Source organism: Micrasema longulum, unplaced genomic scaffold, assembly GCF_059751315.1.
Source record: "Micrasema longulum isolate JH-2025_06_02 unplaced genomic scaffold, ASM5975131v1 h1tg001359l, whole genome shotgun sequence".
Taxonomy (NCBI): domain Eukaryota; kingdom Metazoa; phylum Arthropoda; class Insecta; order Trichoptera; family Brachycentridae; genus Micrasema; species Micrasema longulum.
The window spans coordinates 287,069-304,468 of NW_028278545.1; the positions used below are offsets into that span (position 1 = coordinate 287,069).

The 17,400-nt window shown below is 31.0% G+C and overlaps 2 protein-coding genes across 4 annotated transcripts; one reads left to right on the forward strand and one right to left on the reverse strand.

The window, feature by feature from the left end:
* Positions 1-2,022: 2,022 nt before the first annotated feature.
* Positions 2,023-5,424, reverse strand: Nbr (exonuclease mut-7 homolog). The gene has a single exon (XM_088235324.1). The coding sequence runs from the start codon at positions 5,166-5,168 to the stop codon at positions 2,394-2,396; it is 2,775 nt and encodes a 924-aa protein (XP_088091450.1). The 5' UTR covers positions 5,169-5,424; the 3' UTR covers positions 2,023-2,393.
* Positions 5,425-6,586: 1,162 nt separating this feature from the next.
* Positions 6,587-17,113, forward strand: RabGGTa (Rab geranylgeranyltransferase subunit alpha). 3 transcript variants are annotated; one of them, XM_088235333.1, is made up of 10 exons: positions 6,587-6,984; positions 9,131-9,241; positions 9,496-9,614; positions 11,498-11,691; positions 12,248-12,409; positions 13,189-13,302; positions 13,382-13,626; positions 13,870-14,086; positions 14,174-14,511; positions 16,410-17,113. In XM_088235333.1, exons 1-10 carry the CDS (start codon positions 6,982-6,984, stop codon positions 16,566-16,568), a joined length of 1,662 nt encoding a protein of 553 aa, XP_088091459.1. In that variant the 5' UTR covers positions 6,587-6,981; the 3' UTR covers positions 16,569-17,113. The 3 variants fall into 3 exon arrangements, with proteins under 3 accessions (XP_088091459.1, XP_088091461.1, XP_088091462.1); XM_088235335.1 differs by having other exon boundaries at positions 6,643-6,952; XM_088235336.1 differs by lacking the exon at positions 9,496-9,614 and having other exon boundaries at positions 6,844-6,984.
* The last annotated feature ends 287 nt before the right edge of the window (positions 17,114-17,400 follow it).

Below are 17,400 nucleotides of genomic sequence, written 5' to 3' on the forward strand. Positions count from 1 at the left end.
ATTGATATAATGACCAACTTTGGTAGCCCTAACTCGTGAAAATTGCCAAAAAACATCATAATTTTCTTATCCGCACCCAGTGGTGCATAGGGCACTGCATTGGAACTCCAAAGCGGCTTGTTTTTATCATTTGATATGAATATATAATATTTAGGTGTTCACCTATGAAATTGTAATTTTTAAAAACTGGCCAATTTGTAAGTGGCCAACTTTCATTTCGGTAGAAATTCTAAATTAAAAGTAATATATTAAAGTATTATGCTGTCTTTTTTAAAAAATCAGTTAGTCATTTGTTTTTTTGTTTTTTGATATCACTCAATATTTCTCAAATGTTTTTATGTTTTCATGAATTTAATAAAGGATAAGTTGAAAATATACTTTATTTTTAACATAAGTTCCATCGCAGTACTGAAACGCGGGGCAGACAGCACGTAACATCAATAATTTAAACGGACTGAACATTGGCTGAACTCCGCAAACGAACGTAGGTACGGAACTTATTTATAAATTTAAAAAAATATATGTGCTCAGTTATGATTTACCTATTGACATAATAGTATTGATATGCCAATGGATTTACACAAATATTTCAATTTTGGGGCTATTTTTAACGAGTTGAAAATAATTCACCATTAAAAAATGGGAATCAAGTTAGGGTGAAGTGGGGTTTGAACCTCGGACTTTTGATTTGTGAGTCTGCAACACTAGCCAAAGGATCACAACCCGATTTTTTTGTTTGATCGCTTCCTTTCGGGAAGTTTTGAACTCAATAAAGAATATTATGGAATACCGTAGACTAAGGTTGAAGATGAGGAATTGAAAGCTATTGATTGTGGAGGCAAACCCATCTCAAACTATGATTGAGCTAGCAGCAGCTTTCAATGTAAGTGTTAATAAATCATTTATATTAAGTCAGAAAAGTAAATAAGTCGGATCATTACTTGCAGTGAGAAATGGATCTTGTGCAATAACTGTAAGCGTTCATCGCAGTGGTTGGATATAGGAGTTACAGTTAAACAATGTCCAAAACGGAAGATCAACCAAAAGTAGCTATGGTAATGACATGGAGGTCTTGCCCTGTTGTCAAAAAATGCAGACAATGGTGTAGAAGCTCGTAGTAAAACAACTAAAGCTGGTCAATCACTTATCACCATCAACGATTCACGCCCGGCTGCAGACTTCAGTGCAGATGGTCTTTAAGCTGCAAGAGCGAAAGCAGGAGACTACGTCATCCACCATAGTCACCAGACCTTGCCCCAACTGATAGCCATTTTTAAAAATATTTGGATAACTTTTTACAAGGGAAAAGTTTAAGAGTCGGTGAAAAATGGTAATAGCATTTGTCAACTCCCGCCCACAGGACTTTTACAGCAAAGGCATCAATCAACTTTCATGAAAATAGCAAAATCGTAAAAAATATGGGACAATATTTCAATTCATTCTATATTTTATTTTGAAAAACCTACAGACATTCATATTTAATATTAAAACACAGATTTTGAAATATTTAAAAAACCAAGTAGGTTTTTAAGTAAGGGGGTATATTGAGGTCTAGTTATCTACAGTGCTTTTGATCTGCCATCAGCTGGTTTTAATGATCACTTTACTTGCCACTCCATATTCTCTTTTGAAAGATGTTATCCATCTCAGTTGGTTGATTTTGATCTCCCCAGAGGGTTAATTCAGCCCCAACTACTGTTAAAAGGGGTGTTGGCTAAATCAAATACCTACCTACAGTGAGTTTAAATGTTTCATAAGCCTTGTTAATGTGACAGTGCCTGTCGGTGAACCCAGGGTGAACCAACTAAACATACACATTTTAAAACACTAGAATATTTTATTTGAAAATCTATAGAATAAATGATAGATCTCACATTTGAACTGTGTAATGTGTAAATGCTAGTTTTTTATCAATGAACTTAAAGTGGAAAAAATCACTTTGATTAAGATTAACTAGCCTACATAAAATTGTAAATCGATAGTTAGATTGCATAATATAATCAAATTAAAAAAATAAACCAGTAAAAATGTAATAAATTTATTAGAAATCGCTAAATATAACAATCTTTAAAAAAATACATATTTTACAGCAATTTAAGATGAAGGTAATATATATAATAAATTGTATTAACAGAATATTTTGTTTTCTATTGAGAACATTGTCACAGCATAAAAAGAACTGCAAAAATAATTGTTATACCTAATGGTCCTTTACGTTCTTATTTTATATAACAAATAAGAATAACAATAATTATGAACGAAAAAGATACACAACGAAACATATATACTTACAACATGATATTTCAATAAGTATAAAATTTTAATAGCTGTTCAATCTTTTGTAATTTGTAGCACCTAAGATTTATGTATGTTACAAGTTTAATTAAGAACGATTATTTTATCTGGCAGAGTTTAAAGAAAAGGTTATTTACAGATACAGGGAGATAACCATTTTTCCAGAAACATTTCCCACAGCCTTGACATAAATAGAATTGTTCATTACTATTCACAATTGCGTCAGTAAGCGTATTTAATTGGATATCAACTCCATATCTGGTCAAACATTGCTCTACAAAAATTCTCTCAGGAGATAAAACTAGGTTCCTATGAACTGGAATTAAAATATCTTCTTCTTCTTCATCTTCACTTAAAAAGTCCCCATAGTAATCTTCCGAGTTGGAGCTGCTTGATGGCATAGCACAATATTGTAAGTTACTGGTCACGGCTGATGATGCTGGAAAGTGGTCAGTATTTTTCCGCGGATTAGAATTGTTTAGCAATTTTCGCATCGTCAGTTGAGATATAATGGCAATTTCGTTATTATTACATACTTGACACCTTCCATACATTTTATTTAATTGTAATTGCAAATTAAAATATGAAATTATTTCTTTAATTTGTGCTTCTACATTACAGCTTTGTACATTGTAAACATGAGAAGTGGGAATTACTTTGGATACTTTTTTATGTTGCACGCTTTGAATAACTATGTACCTGTTTTCTTCAGAGGCAATTTTTACACAGTTTTCCCACTTAACATTGTCTTGAAATAGAATTGTATCGATTCCATAACTTCTTAAAAAGTTCAATAAAGTAGACAAAGTATTTTCTAGTAAAAGCTTTACATTTTCAACAGGAACTGGGTTACTGTTTGGACCTACTAATGAGTTAACATATTGTGTCTTCTTATTTCTATTTTGCTTTTTCTTAGATTTTTTCATTTTGGATTTTTCTGACTGAGCCATAACTTTGAAACAAATATCTTCAAAATTAAGATCAGCATTTATACACAATTTTTCTAAAACTGAATAGATATCTAGTAACACATAGGCATCTAAAGCAGCATATTCTAACTGTGTCTCACGTAGTGGTCTATTTTCCCAATTTGAACACTGCTCATGTTTTTTTAAAGGCTTTCCTAAACATTGCTCCGCAATTGAACTCAATCCTTCTCCTACATTATGTTTTTTATAAGGCATTTGAATACCAGAACCCAAAACACTTTTCCATAAATTGAGTAACTCAAGATAACTAAGGCTTTTAGATTTCAGGCAGCTCAAACCAGGCACAGAAGTTCTAATTTCTCTCATATCATTTTCTAGTCCGAAACCTAACTTAATGACATTGTTATTATCTAAAATGTTTTCTGCCAAAATAGCCCACAAACTGGTATACTGAATATCATTGAGCGCCAGAGCATCAAAAAGGAAAACATTAGACTTGGTAGAAATTTGAATTAGGGAGACGGTACTTTGTTTAGCTCCGAATGATGGCTTCCATTCAGAGTCGAGTCCAACAAGAGGTTCTCCCACTAAACCATTATGTACAGCGTCTTTAAATGCTTCTGGAGTGTCAATAAATATAATTTTATTGGAAGGTAAAGAGAGCTTAAGGTATGTGGTATTTTGAGATGTACTAGATGACGGTGCCCAACTATAATTATCATCAACAGAATCCTTTTGGGAAGCCAATAAGAATTTTACACTATCTGGAAATGTAGTTGATGGAATTTTAAAGTACTTGGCCCATTTATACGCTTCCATAGTATCATATTCATTAACTAAATGAATTAATTCGCTAACTAATTCCGGTTTATCTTTCAGAGTATCGATAACCAAATCATCCCAAGCATTATTACTGATGACATTTTCTTGGTATTTTTGATGAATTAAGAAACGTATTCCACCGATTGCGCGATTCCTGCTGAGATGTTCACAAGTATTCAGGGGGATGTTGTAAGTATTGCACAATCTGGAGATTAATTTTCCTAGAGGTTTGTGATTGAGCTTAATCCAGTTTACATCAGGCACATCTTTAATGGAGAGAAAAATATCAATTTTACTTTTGATGCTTGAATTTCGTTCCAATAAGTTATCTAAGAACTTGACCAACACAACAGCTTGCTCTGGGCAAGTTGACAAGTATTCTTCGACTAAGTTAGATTTATCTTGAAGAACTAATGGGACTAGTAGGTCTTCGATGCAAATATAATTCTGTAGGTTTAACGCTACAATGCTATGGTAAGCCATTTTATATTTGTAGTTACTTAAGATGCCACGTACAAACGGCAAATAGTTTTCCTTTTCTTCATCTATTCTATAAGTTTGAACAACTAATTTTATAAAGGAAAAGTTTTTTTGTTCTTTGGCTATGTTAAAAGCAGTTAGTTTCAAATTGGATGTCAAATGTGCAGTAGCTCCTTCTTTTTTATTGGACCATAAATTTAATTGTTCAACGATTTGGTAGGGTAATGTGGTAGGTTTACAATCTGAAAATGATTGACAGTTGATTACCAATATCAGGACGGATGTAAAGGGATCGTCTGAAGTTTCGAAAAAGTTATGTAGGAGGTTCACTAAATTAGCGTTCTTTTTCCACAAGTTCCAAGATTGCTGTAATTTCTGGAGCCAACTCTTAGTTCCATCATCGAGATTAGAATCAAAACCGAAGCCATTAGTTCTAAAGATTTCTTGCACAGAAGGAATTAACTTGATGCATTGATTTTCGGAAGCCAGCGATTTTAAGTCGATCGTGGCCGCGGGTGGAGTAGCATGTTCTTGATGGTTCAACTGGTGTCTAAATGTTTTTTTTTCCTCACAATTATAATTCGGTGTCGTTTCATGTTTTGCACTAAAAGTATGTCCCGTTCCAGATTTACGATCGGTCATGATTTTTTCAAGGAATATTATAAACTTTATTTATTCAAATCTCCGTATCTTACACGGAAAAATAACGCTACGAACTATCGCAACATGAACCATTGGATAGTTTTCGGAATCAATTCACACCCTTCCAGAAATTAAAAATATGCTATGCAGAAATGATGAAAACTAGAGGATGGAAATTACTGTAGAAAGTAGAAATCACTAAACCCGTAACCAGGAATTGACAGATCGGATACGTCAAAAACACAGAAACCGAAAAATGATCGCGTTCACAGATCAACAATACTTACGTTCATTCACTTGGAACGAACATAGGAAGGCACAATGATCAATCCAACCGATAAAGCCAAAATAATCTAAGATAATCAATCCAACTGCCTAAAAAACAAAATTATCATAATCAGTATACGTGACAATACTGTATAAACGTTTACAAAATACGGCGAGCATCTAATTTTGAATTATATTGTATATTTCATTCTATACATTTTTTAGTGGCAAACCTTGCCACGAAATATACGTGAATATTTTTTTTTTTCAAAATACTTTTATGTGTTGAATGTTTTTTGCATATTGTGACAAATTTTATGTTAACAAGAAGTTATCAACCTAACAAACAGGTGGAACTGGTACATTAATAAAACATTCGAGTTTGCAAAGGGAAATTGTTTGTAGAAGCTCATTGGTATTTACTATAGGTAAAAAAGACAAAGGACACTTAATTGCAAAATTTTGAAATAATCAAGGACAGGTTTCATAATGTTTGCAACATTTCAAAACTGATTTATTCATCGCAGTTTTTATAAAAAATGCTGATTAGATAAATAACAGTTTTTTTTAATCAAACAGTTTTGTAAATAGAGTGGTAATATAGTAACTGGACATTCAAAATCAAATGGACAGTAATAAATAAATGTAATGCGTTCATTTTAAGAAAAAACACAAACAAATTGCAATTTTACTGTGGAGATAAGTAATTAATACGTTTATTTATTTTTGAGGGTCTAATTACTAAAGCACGTCCAATTATTATAGCACTCACCCTGCTCAAAATAGAAAACTGGAACAATAAAAAATTATTTATTAATATTATGGTAATATTAATTGATTTGTTATAATTCATCACTATTGTTTCGTATTTTAAAAGCGAAATGATATTTTAAAATTGCTCGGGAGCGTCAAACGGTATCAACGCGCAAAACAGAGATAATGTAGAACTACTAAAAGTAATTTGTTTTATTTAGGTCTTTTACTAAAATGACAATGATGTTGGTGTTGACAGTCTACTATTTTTTTAGTTGTACTTACAATATTTTATTCTTTATTTTGACAGATTGAAAAAATCCTCAATAAAGAAAAAAAAACGTCGAATTTATGTTTGGAGTTTTCATTGCCTCTGGTCATTGCGAACTATAATATATGTAGTCTGTGGTCAAGATCACAGATATGTCGTCAAGATATTATAAGGGTTTTTTTTGTAAGTTTTAGTGTCAAAATTGTGTCTTATGTCAAGTTGCGTGTCAAAGTCAATGAGTGTGGACTGATTAAATTCCATAATATTATATGTATGTGAGCTCAGCTGAACTTAGCTAGCTACATAGCTATTAGCTTGGCTTGTGTCAATAGTGTCTACTGTCTCAACTCTCAACTAAACTTTTTATATTGGACATCAAAACTTTCCTGGATCTCATAGTTTATTTTACGTTTTGTGTATAAGTAATCTGTGCCGATTACTATCACCTATCACTTAAGCCAATTCGTATTATGCTCCGGCTCCAGGATTTATAGTAATTGAATTCACAAATATCTTTTAAAAATGGTAATCAACACCATTTTTTAAATTTAATATGTATTTTTTTCAAGCATCTTGGCCATAATACTACGGAGGCTGCCATTGCTCCATATTACATAAAATAATGTGAACCTATAAGGCGACTTGGTAACGAACTATATCTGTACCTTAGACTCTAAGGCCTCTAAGGCTTAGAGGATAAAAAGCTTTAGCTTGAAAAGGTGGACTTCTGTCCACCTTTTTTCCGTTTTGAAGTTAAAAATGCAGAAATTATCGCAACACGATATTTTATGCGTGAATAAAATACCGAAGCCCACTTTCGTCATAAAAATGCATTTTTATAATAAATTAAATCCACATTGATTTAATTCAAAAAATGTCATTAGTCCCAAACACACTATTTTAATATGTACTATTAATGGACATATTGTGAACATATTATCAAAATAATAATTATTTTACATTGACAGTTATTTGTAGACTGAAATTCTCATTTGCTTCAAAAGTTAAGATGTTTTGGAAATCGCACAATTATAAAATCTTGTTTTTTGAACATTTCATTCAATGTGACTCCCGTGGTTTAGCCTTAAAGGTACAGATATAAGATAGTTGTCACATGTTACGGACGAATGATGGAAGTATGGTGAAAAAATAGGTCATTGGAAAAAAAATTGTAAAACAATGTATGTTATGTAAACACTGTGGACTGAAGAATTTATTGCGAAAATTTAACTTTTAGACACTGATATATAAGAAATAAACACGTGATTGCCTTACCAATCACATCTCGTATTAACCAGTATTTAGCAATATTGCGTTGCCCTTATCAATTTGAAGAAAAAAAAACATTTGTGTGAGAAAGAAATAAATATTTCCTTGGTTCATATTTTTGTCACTTGTTGCCATAGCAAAAACTTTAGATGTCAGTGTATTATTTATGTAATGTGTAAATAGTAAAAAATGGTACTTGTAACATATTACTTCTTATCTACTTAGGTATTCAATAAATTGGATTGTATTTATGAATAAAACGATTACCTTATATGTTCCCAATGATATTTTGAGTTCATCCAAATGTTTGAGGTGAAATAATTAAGTCAGACGAATCTCACCCGCATCAGGAAATGTTTCACATCTTAAACTTATGAAAATTGACAGATGGAGGAATTGAAGAAATATGGAAGTTTAAAGATATACAGAGTAGTGAATGTTACACTGTGTAATGTGGTCACTTAAACCAGGCAATGACAGGCCACAAGTCCTGTAAAGGCTAGACTTTCATATTCTCATATCGAAAATGTTCTCCATGCCTGTTATATTATATCAATCATATATGTTCTGTTTTTAGTTACAGTGTAATAAAATCATTTTCTCATATGCATAGTATCTATTTTTATTACGTATTATGTATTATGAAAGTCCGTTGGATAATAAAGACAAGAAAGGCAATCACCCACAAATTAAAATGCTGTTTTCTTTGACGCGTCTATTTTTTAGAATTCAAAAGGCAGACCTTTAAGTATATAACACACCTGGGCTGGTATTTTCAACGGAATTGTGCACGAAGAGATTGCTCTGTTCGCGTGTATTTAGCACATAAATACGCATTCAAAATGCGTTTTCTACAAGCGCTTTTGCGTTTAGAATACCACACCTGGGAATAATAGTGGCACAATTAAAAAAACTTGTATTTACAGGAGAGCAGTTACAAAGGCATATGTGCTATCAGTAAATTAACATTAATTTGCAAAAACAAAGCCAAGACTTAAAGTTCACTTGCTAGTTTCACCTAGTTTTAAATGTGCCACTATTACTTCTTAAATATGGCATAATATGACATTTTTGCATTTAAGGCTACTTTAATCTTTGTAAGAATTATGCCGTTTATTGTGTGGATAGAAAACATATTCAGGAACATTTCTGTGTACTTAACTCGAAAATGATAATTTTTGACTTCTGCCATTATCATTGCTCAATTGCGATAGTAACCTAAATTTTATAGAAATCTTTTTATTTCTGCATGCAACAGAATTATCAACACTAATGTGATGAGATGTCTTGGGTATTTTAATCATATTATGACTATTTTATTATTATCATCTCCAAAAATGACTTTTTGTAATCAAATTTTTAATAGCGTTGAACTTCATTGTTTATTTATTCTTTGTTGCAGCATGGACGACTCAAGGTCAGAACATCAGAAGAAGAGAAGATAAGGAAGGATAATGAACGTGCCAAGAAAGTTTCCGCATACAAAGCTGGTATGGGAGTTCTCACTAAAAAGGTTAGTAATTTACTTTGCTTGGTATCTCATCAGTGATTAATAATGCTTTTGACGAGGAAATGTGTGAGTCAACCCATTTTATAAGGCTTATGATTGGCTGGTTTAAGTGACTGTCAAATTCACAATTCCGCCAATGTATGAATGTCTATTCTTTTTCATTTGTTCCATCTGTTGATTTTTTTTATCAAAGTCTAACATCCTATATTTAATTTTCAAAATATTTTTGCTAACAACTTTTCTTATTTTCATTACAGAGATCCAATAAAGAGTTTGACGAGGAAGCACTTACAATATCTGCTCAGTTATTGTCCGCTAATCCTGATATATATACACTCTGGAACTATCGCAGGGAGACTATATTGGTTTTGACGAGGTTATATATTATATTGTGGTTATTATTTAACTATATAAAACATTGTACACAAAATTGATTCAGGAGTCTTTTTCTTTAAGACTTGTTAAATTTTAAAATCAGATAGTATAATATGTATTTGTTGTGTTATAATTAAGTTTATTTATGATGTTACTATGTACATTTTAATATTATATGAGGTGTGGCAATTAAGTAATGATATTGTGTACCTTCCACCGTGCAGCCGCATCGGCCGAGGTTGCAATTGGAATGCCGTTGACCTTGATACTCCCGAAGCAACAACTGGTAGTTGTGTATTTCTGTCTGCTTTAGTTTGCTTTCAAATGTTTGTTGACAATTGACAATTGTGCTGTTATCGTAGATGAAAATAGTAGATAAATCGTAGATAAAAATTTAACAGCAAATTAACCTGATCTTGCTCGTGAAATTTTAAAAATCGCCAACAGAATGTTCACAAACGTAGGTGTTTGATGATAATGTTATTTCAAGTGCGCGAGTCAATGGCATAAATGGTTTTCTGAAGGTCGGGAAGAGGTCATAAATGAATGTCCCGGTCTACATGTGTGTGAAAGTGCATAGAAAAACTGACATTTGAGCATTCGGATTTTCGCCGATATGGTAAACACTAACAATGAGACAGTAAGACAAATTTTGCATTCATCCTCCGTATTTGCCAAGTCTCGCTCCATGTGACTTCTCCTGTTCTCAAAAGTGAAAAGTGCATTGGGGGAAACATATTATTAGTCTATTGAACCTGTAAAAGCAAAAACGGCTGAGTTGTTGAAAAGGCTGACAACTGATGAGCTACAGCACTTGTTCCCAACTTTTTTACCATGCGCGCCTCCCCCAACTTTCTTTTGGAATCACTACGCCCCGCCCCCCTCATCATTCTCAATTTTAAGTTAATTTAATAAGCGATTTGGCGTATTTATTTTTGATCAAATGACATACAAATAATCAACGTCAAATTTATCATTATAATTCATGAGAGCACTGGGGCTTTATCAATAGGTGAATCCTTGGCTTCATAGAAGTCAGTGCACAGCGGAGATCATTTTAAACATGTAATCTATTTCTTTGTTTTGTCTTTATTCCCAACACAAGTTTAAAAACCACATTTACAAAGATAGGTAGTTGAGAATGGCAAAAGGATACGCAGTGCTTCTTTACTGACAATATAATAAATGGCATAGTGTTTAATATGTAGTCTATTTTCGTAGCCGCCCTGCCCCACTGGTTGGGAACCCGTGAGCTACAGTATTGTTTTGAAAAATGGAAGATATGTATGCAGCGGTGTATAAATAGGCAAGAAGAGTATGTTGAAGGGGATAAAAGTTCGGGAAAGTATATTTGCAATAAATCACATATCTCACACCAGTCACGTTATTTAATTGCCACATTTTGTAAAGCGCCCTTGAGCTGATTTTTCACAAAAATGGCAATATGTACATTTAGAAATTAGCCGGTTGTTATTATTATTAGGATAACCCGTTCTGAGGAAGACCGTATAGTGATATATTTTTTTTGTCCTCATATGACTCAAATATTTTTTTAATTTCTTCTTTGCAGATTAATACGCCTTAGCCAAATTTTGATTCCTCTATTTAAAACTTTATTATATATCAACTTAATTATTTGGCCAGGCGTATTAAATAATTTTGCCAAAAAATAAAACCCTCGAATGTTTGATAAAATATTGTCTTAAAGAGAGGATTATTGACATGTATATTACTCCTTGCCCTTGCTATTTATTATAATCATGTCTTTAAAAATTCCTATAGTTTTTAAAGGTGTCTTAAATTGAGTTTTTGTGATGCCATTTTACTTTAATATCTAATTGTTTTTTCAATTAGTTTTAATATTCACTCTCCTTTTTCATATAGCCAAGGTAATGATGAAGTGTCACTCAAACTTTTTGATGCTGAACTCCAATTAACTGAAATGTGCTTGAAAGTTAACCCTAAATCTTATTGTTCGTGGCACCAGAGAGTTTGGGTACTTAATACTCGCCCAAATCCCGACTGGAACAAAGAGCTAAATCTATGTAATGTATATTTAACATTAGATGAAAGAAATTGTAAGTATTAATTTATATTATCAAATTTTATTTTATTTTTGATACATTGTTCACAATGTGAATTTGCTTGAACGATTTAGAAATCTTGATCATCATTTCATGATTTAGATCATCAAACATAGGCAGAACGGTGAATGTAACATGATGTATAAAGTGATGACTTAAACCGCTTTTCCATGATTTGTTTCCAATTTTCCAACACGACTATTTACGACTAAAAGAGAATGGCTATAAAATTGAAATATTTGGGTAAATCAAAAGAACTTCTTTAACAAAGAGATTAGGATTAATTATTTTTTAAGTTGCAATGTTTTTTCTTTCTTTGTTTTTTTCTATCTTTTTTTATAAGCCCTGTAAATGCTTAGACTTCCACGTTCCCTCCCTGAATAGGTTGTCCATCTCAGTTGAAAATATTTGCCAATAAATATTATTGTAATCTTTTAAAATATTTGGTGACAATTATTTAATAAATGTTTTAAAATGCTCATTAAACTAAAACTAATTATTTATTAACTTACATGTTTGCAAATGTAATTAGTTGTTTTTACAATTTTAGTTCATTGCTGGGATTATCGTCGTTACGTGGTGATGTCATCTAAAATAAAAAAGGATAAAGAGTTTAATTACAGTACTGAAAAAATCCACAAAAACTTCTCAAACTATTCTGCTTGGCATTACCGTAGTAAATTGTTGACAGAGTTGTATCCGGAAGAAGATGGTTGGTTTGTTTTAATATAAAATAAATTATGTAACAAACATATGCAAAGTATACATTCACTATACCATATTGACGGTAAAAAAACTAAGTGACTAATGCCAAAATTTAGTTATATTTACCGCCTTTTTCAGAATTTTAAGCTACGTCATATGAACAGATATGGATATCGATAAATTTTGATGTTTATATTAAAAAACATACATACGAAAAACGTATGATGTTCATAAAAACAACAGATTTAAGATTTAATACCTGTCTTACCAACATTGTGCTGGAATTGATTCAAAATAAAGAAAGTTATGCTTATGTTTTATAAAAAAAAAACTTTAATTTACTCTCCTGCAAAATTCACTGTATGGCGCATCAGTCATTTAGCCTTGTTATCATCATAGCCTTTTATTACGATCATCATTGCCTCTGCATTAGCACATTTAATGCAGCGTATCTCGACCATCTGTTACATGAAAGCAAAGTCCTAAGTCTCAGGTGCCAGTCTAGGTCTCAAACCATCTTTAAACAAAAAATTTATGTCAATCGATAGGAATCTAAACCGGGACCTCAAGCATGATAGGTGAACACGCCAACCACCACGCTACGAGGCAGACTTATCTCCACCCGATTTCCTATTTCATAATTATTGCCTCAGAGTAGCCATGAAAGCGAAAACTTTGGTCTTACATTTCACTCACAGAATTGTACTATGTATTTGCCCGTACTCGGATGCCAATGAATGTAGATAAATATGAATGGTTGTTGAAAATTATATATATCTTTTACAGGAACTAGACCAATAGAAGAAGTTCATCTGAGAGATGAGCTGGAATTAGTTTTGAATGCTGCATTTACAGATCCAACTGACACCAGTGCTTGGTTTTATCAGCGATGGCTTCTCGGTGAGATTTCTTTGTCTATCATTTCACAATTTAAAAAATATTTTTTCCACTAATAAAAATTATTGATTATTCGATTAAGGTGCGGTGCCAAAACACAAAGGATTCGCTGTTTGCAGGATTTCTCCCGCAAAGTCATTGATCACCTTTAACCAAAGTGTTCAAAATCCGTCTTTGTCTGGTGATGTAGAAGTTGTATTTAATGGAAGCCCCATAAATGGCGAATGGAAATCTTTAGGCTCTTTAAAACATGACGTAGTTTGGATTTTGGACCATTCTGATGTTATTAGTAGTGAAGTTTTCAGTCAACTGGATAATAACGTTGAGGTATGTAGCCAAAGTAATGAATAAGAGTAAAGAATAAAAAAATAGTGTTGAATATTGCTATCTTTGAATTCAATTGTGTAAAATCTATCAATTTTCCTTTTTGTTTGAATTGTTTTATGTGTGATAAACGAAAAGTACGGAATGTTTTCGAGTTGTATATAAAATAATAATGATTTTGAGCCCTAGTAATCATATACAATAATAAAATTATGTAAATATTTTAGTGTTTATATTTTTTTTTAGGTTAAACTTTGCAAAGAAAACGGAATGTCTGTTGTCTGTAAAAAGATGTCATCGTCAAACCTACAATTGGAAGGAAAAGAGTTAAGTGAAGGAGACGATTACATTGGTTATGCCACAACGGAGTTTAAAAATAATTTTGGAACTTCTGTGATCGAAGAGTTAGAAAAGCAAAAAGAGTCTTGCGAACAATTACTAGAATTGGAACCAAATAGTAAATGTAGGTTACTTAAAATGAAATGTATTGATGATTTTAATGAATTGAAAAATCATGTCTCAATGCCGATAAAATTGTTTATTTTTCTAGGGACTCATCTAACGTTAGCTATTATTAAACATTCCATTGACCACATTGAAAGTTATTCCAGTTGCAATGATATTTTGACTAAGCTAATGGAATTAGATCCAAAACGTGAGAATTATTACAGTGACTTATACTCAAGATGGCACTTGGAGTATTTCCTGCAAACTTCGAAATTTGAAACAATCATGAGTGGAAAATTTACTGACAAAGATGTAGGGTTTAAGAAACTTTCCACTCTGTATCACTTACAGTATTGGAGCACCTGTTCTGAAATTGATTTAAGTGGACACCAATTGACGTCGCAAAGTCTATTGAAGATGTATGTTTTACAGAACTGTCAGGTAAATAAAGAGATTAAAAGATATTTTATAGAAAAAATACATGAATTTATATAATCATTCCTTGAATATGCTACTCATTTGTCTTATCTACAACATTTCAACTTGAGTCTGTGTTTAAGTCCCATATTACTAGTGTTGTAGATAAATCTAGTAAGATGCTTGGATTTGTACTTCGAAACTAGATATTTTAATAATAGTACTGCAATTCGCACATTGTATGATACACTAGTCCGCAGCATATTAAAATACTGTTCCATAATTGGTTCAAAAGATACTTATATCTTAAGGCTGTGGTCTGGTAAAACGAATGCAAAATTAGAAAATCATACGATTTTGCAATTTTAAAACGAATATTTTTTTTAATCGCGCAACAATACAAAATTAAAAAAACATAAATTAGATAAAAACAATATTTTTTAAAGGTATTTCTGTTAAAAAATATACTTAAAAGTTTTATGTAACTAAAATATAATTACTTTTAGACCGGCAGATTACGCCATTTCAAATTACAATTACAAAATAATTACAAAGAACTAAAATTTGTTGTAATAATTTAAAGATAATAAGTTGAACATGGAAGTGGCTGAAGTCAAAATTTATTTTTTTGATTTTGAAAAGAAATACAAGCATTTTAAATTAAATACATTTTTGTGACATTATTCCTTATTTTTACGTAAAATTATGCCTTCCGTTATACTTAAAAAAAAAAATTATTGAAATATTTTAGTTCAAACCTTGTTTTACAGAATTGTATTTTTTTTTTCAACAAAGAAGATAATTCTGGTTTTAACATTTAATTTATAACATCTTATTTACGTTTTATGACCTTCAGATTTGCCCTTATCGTTTTCGGTAAGGGCAGGTATGAAGGAAAGGGTATTCGGTAAAATTTTGAAGGGAGTAATAATGAAGTTAAAATATTTTACATAAACTTAGAACTAGATACACACATATATCTATATATATATTTTGAGCACGCCATGGCGCGTGCCACGCGAATGAATAATAAATAAAGGATAAATTATTGTCTTAACCTAAATTCAAAGCAGGTGCAGTGTAATTCACCTTTTTGTTTAAGTGTCTTCCTTTAGGGTTAGTCGTAGTAAGTTTTAATTTGAAATTTGAACAAAAACGTTATTTTGGCTTGTACAAATCATGATACGCAGTTGACAAACGTTTAGAAACAATAAAGTAAGCAATATGATTAAATTGCGATGTTTAAAACCTTACAATAGAAATATTTAAAGTTATAAAAAAGATAGTTAAAAAGTTGTCATTAAAGTGGAAACATTTTTGCCGCGATCTATATGACGGTTGTTTTTTGTGATGCCAAATAAAAACAAGGGATACAGTATAAATAAAATTTCCTAATATTTAGGGGAAAAACTATTGTATGTTATTTTATGCAAATTCAAAATTCTATTTTGTTTATTTTTTATTTACTCAAAAAATAATTTTAACACGGTGTTTTTAAATCAAATAAAAAAATAGGTAACATATTATTGTTTGAAAAAATATTCAAACTTTCTTAGAGAAATCATTGAAAATAAGTAAAAAAAATATTGTCAATTTCCACTTATCATCATTTTTACAATTTTTCTGGAAGTACACTATAGTGTAGCAAATCAATTAGATTTTTATGTAATTCCTATTTTTTCCATACATTTTTCATTTTCTCACTTTAGCGTTTTCCTCAGTTTTACATTTTTTCTTGCTCCCTTGAAAAAGGTTTTACTGTATAATATATAGTGTTAAAATATAAAAAAAAACATTTTTTTTTTATGGATTTACACTAAAAATACAGAGAAAAAATAAAGAGCATGACATCTATGAAATATAATTTGAGCCTTATTATAATCAAAGCTTTTTCTTTATTTTAACCATTTATTTCTTTTCAGATTTTGAATTTAAGCAATAATTGCATTGACACACTGAGAGGCTTTCCCGTTTTACCAAAACTGAAAACTGTGTATTTAAATGGAAATAATATAAATCCAGATGATGTCCAATGTATAAAGCTAAAATGTCCAAATGTACAGAATATTCTTTTTGAATAAGGTTTATTTATTAGTTATTATTTATGTAAACCATTTACTTTACTCTTTGGCTGTGCACATGTTGCATATTTAAAATGATGTATATTAATGTTTGTCATTGTTTACAGACTGATAACCTCTAAAGTCAGTTAGATATTATGCATACGTTATAAGCGGGTAACATGTAAAATATTATACTTAAAAAAAAGTTTTAGGCTTAATAATCAATGTCAGCTTATAGATTTATAATTAGTAATTAATATTTCTTGCATGATTGAATACTGGTTATTTCCTTTTAAACTGACCATTTAAAATTGAGTTTGTCCAAATGTTTGCTGACAAGGACTGGATTTCACCCCCTAGAGAGTTATTAAGATTAACATAGAAGAATAACTCACATTAAAATAACGAGTTTTATTTTATTTGTTAATAAAATATCAAATTAAGCCAAATTTAAAAATAAGACAATTTTATGTATCGTTCTATCAGCGCTATGATTTTATAAAGTTTTGAAATATATTTTCATAAAGCAATATTGAAATAATTGATACCTACATAAAAATAAATGGAAAAACATCTTATGGTGGTCTCAGCATTTGTAGCCAATGCTTGAACAGGGGTGAGTGGATCCACCTGCAGTGTGAAGCATATCATTAAAGCCTTTAAATGCAAGTAATTATGCACTAGAAATAACTTAATAGTTCCAATTACGCAGTATAAACTGTGTGTTAACGTTTTTAATGAATCTTATTATGAAATGTATATTTTTAATTACTAATAAATGAGCTTTTTATATTTGTATTGATTCTTATGGCACGTTTCAGGATTATAATTACAATTCTGAGTAATTATG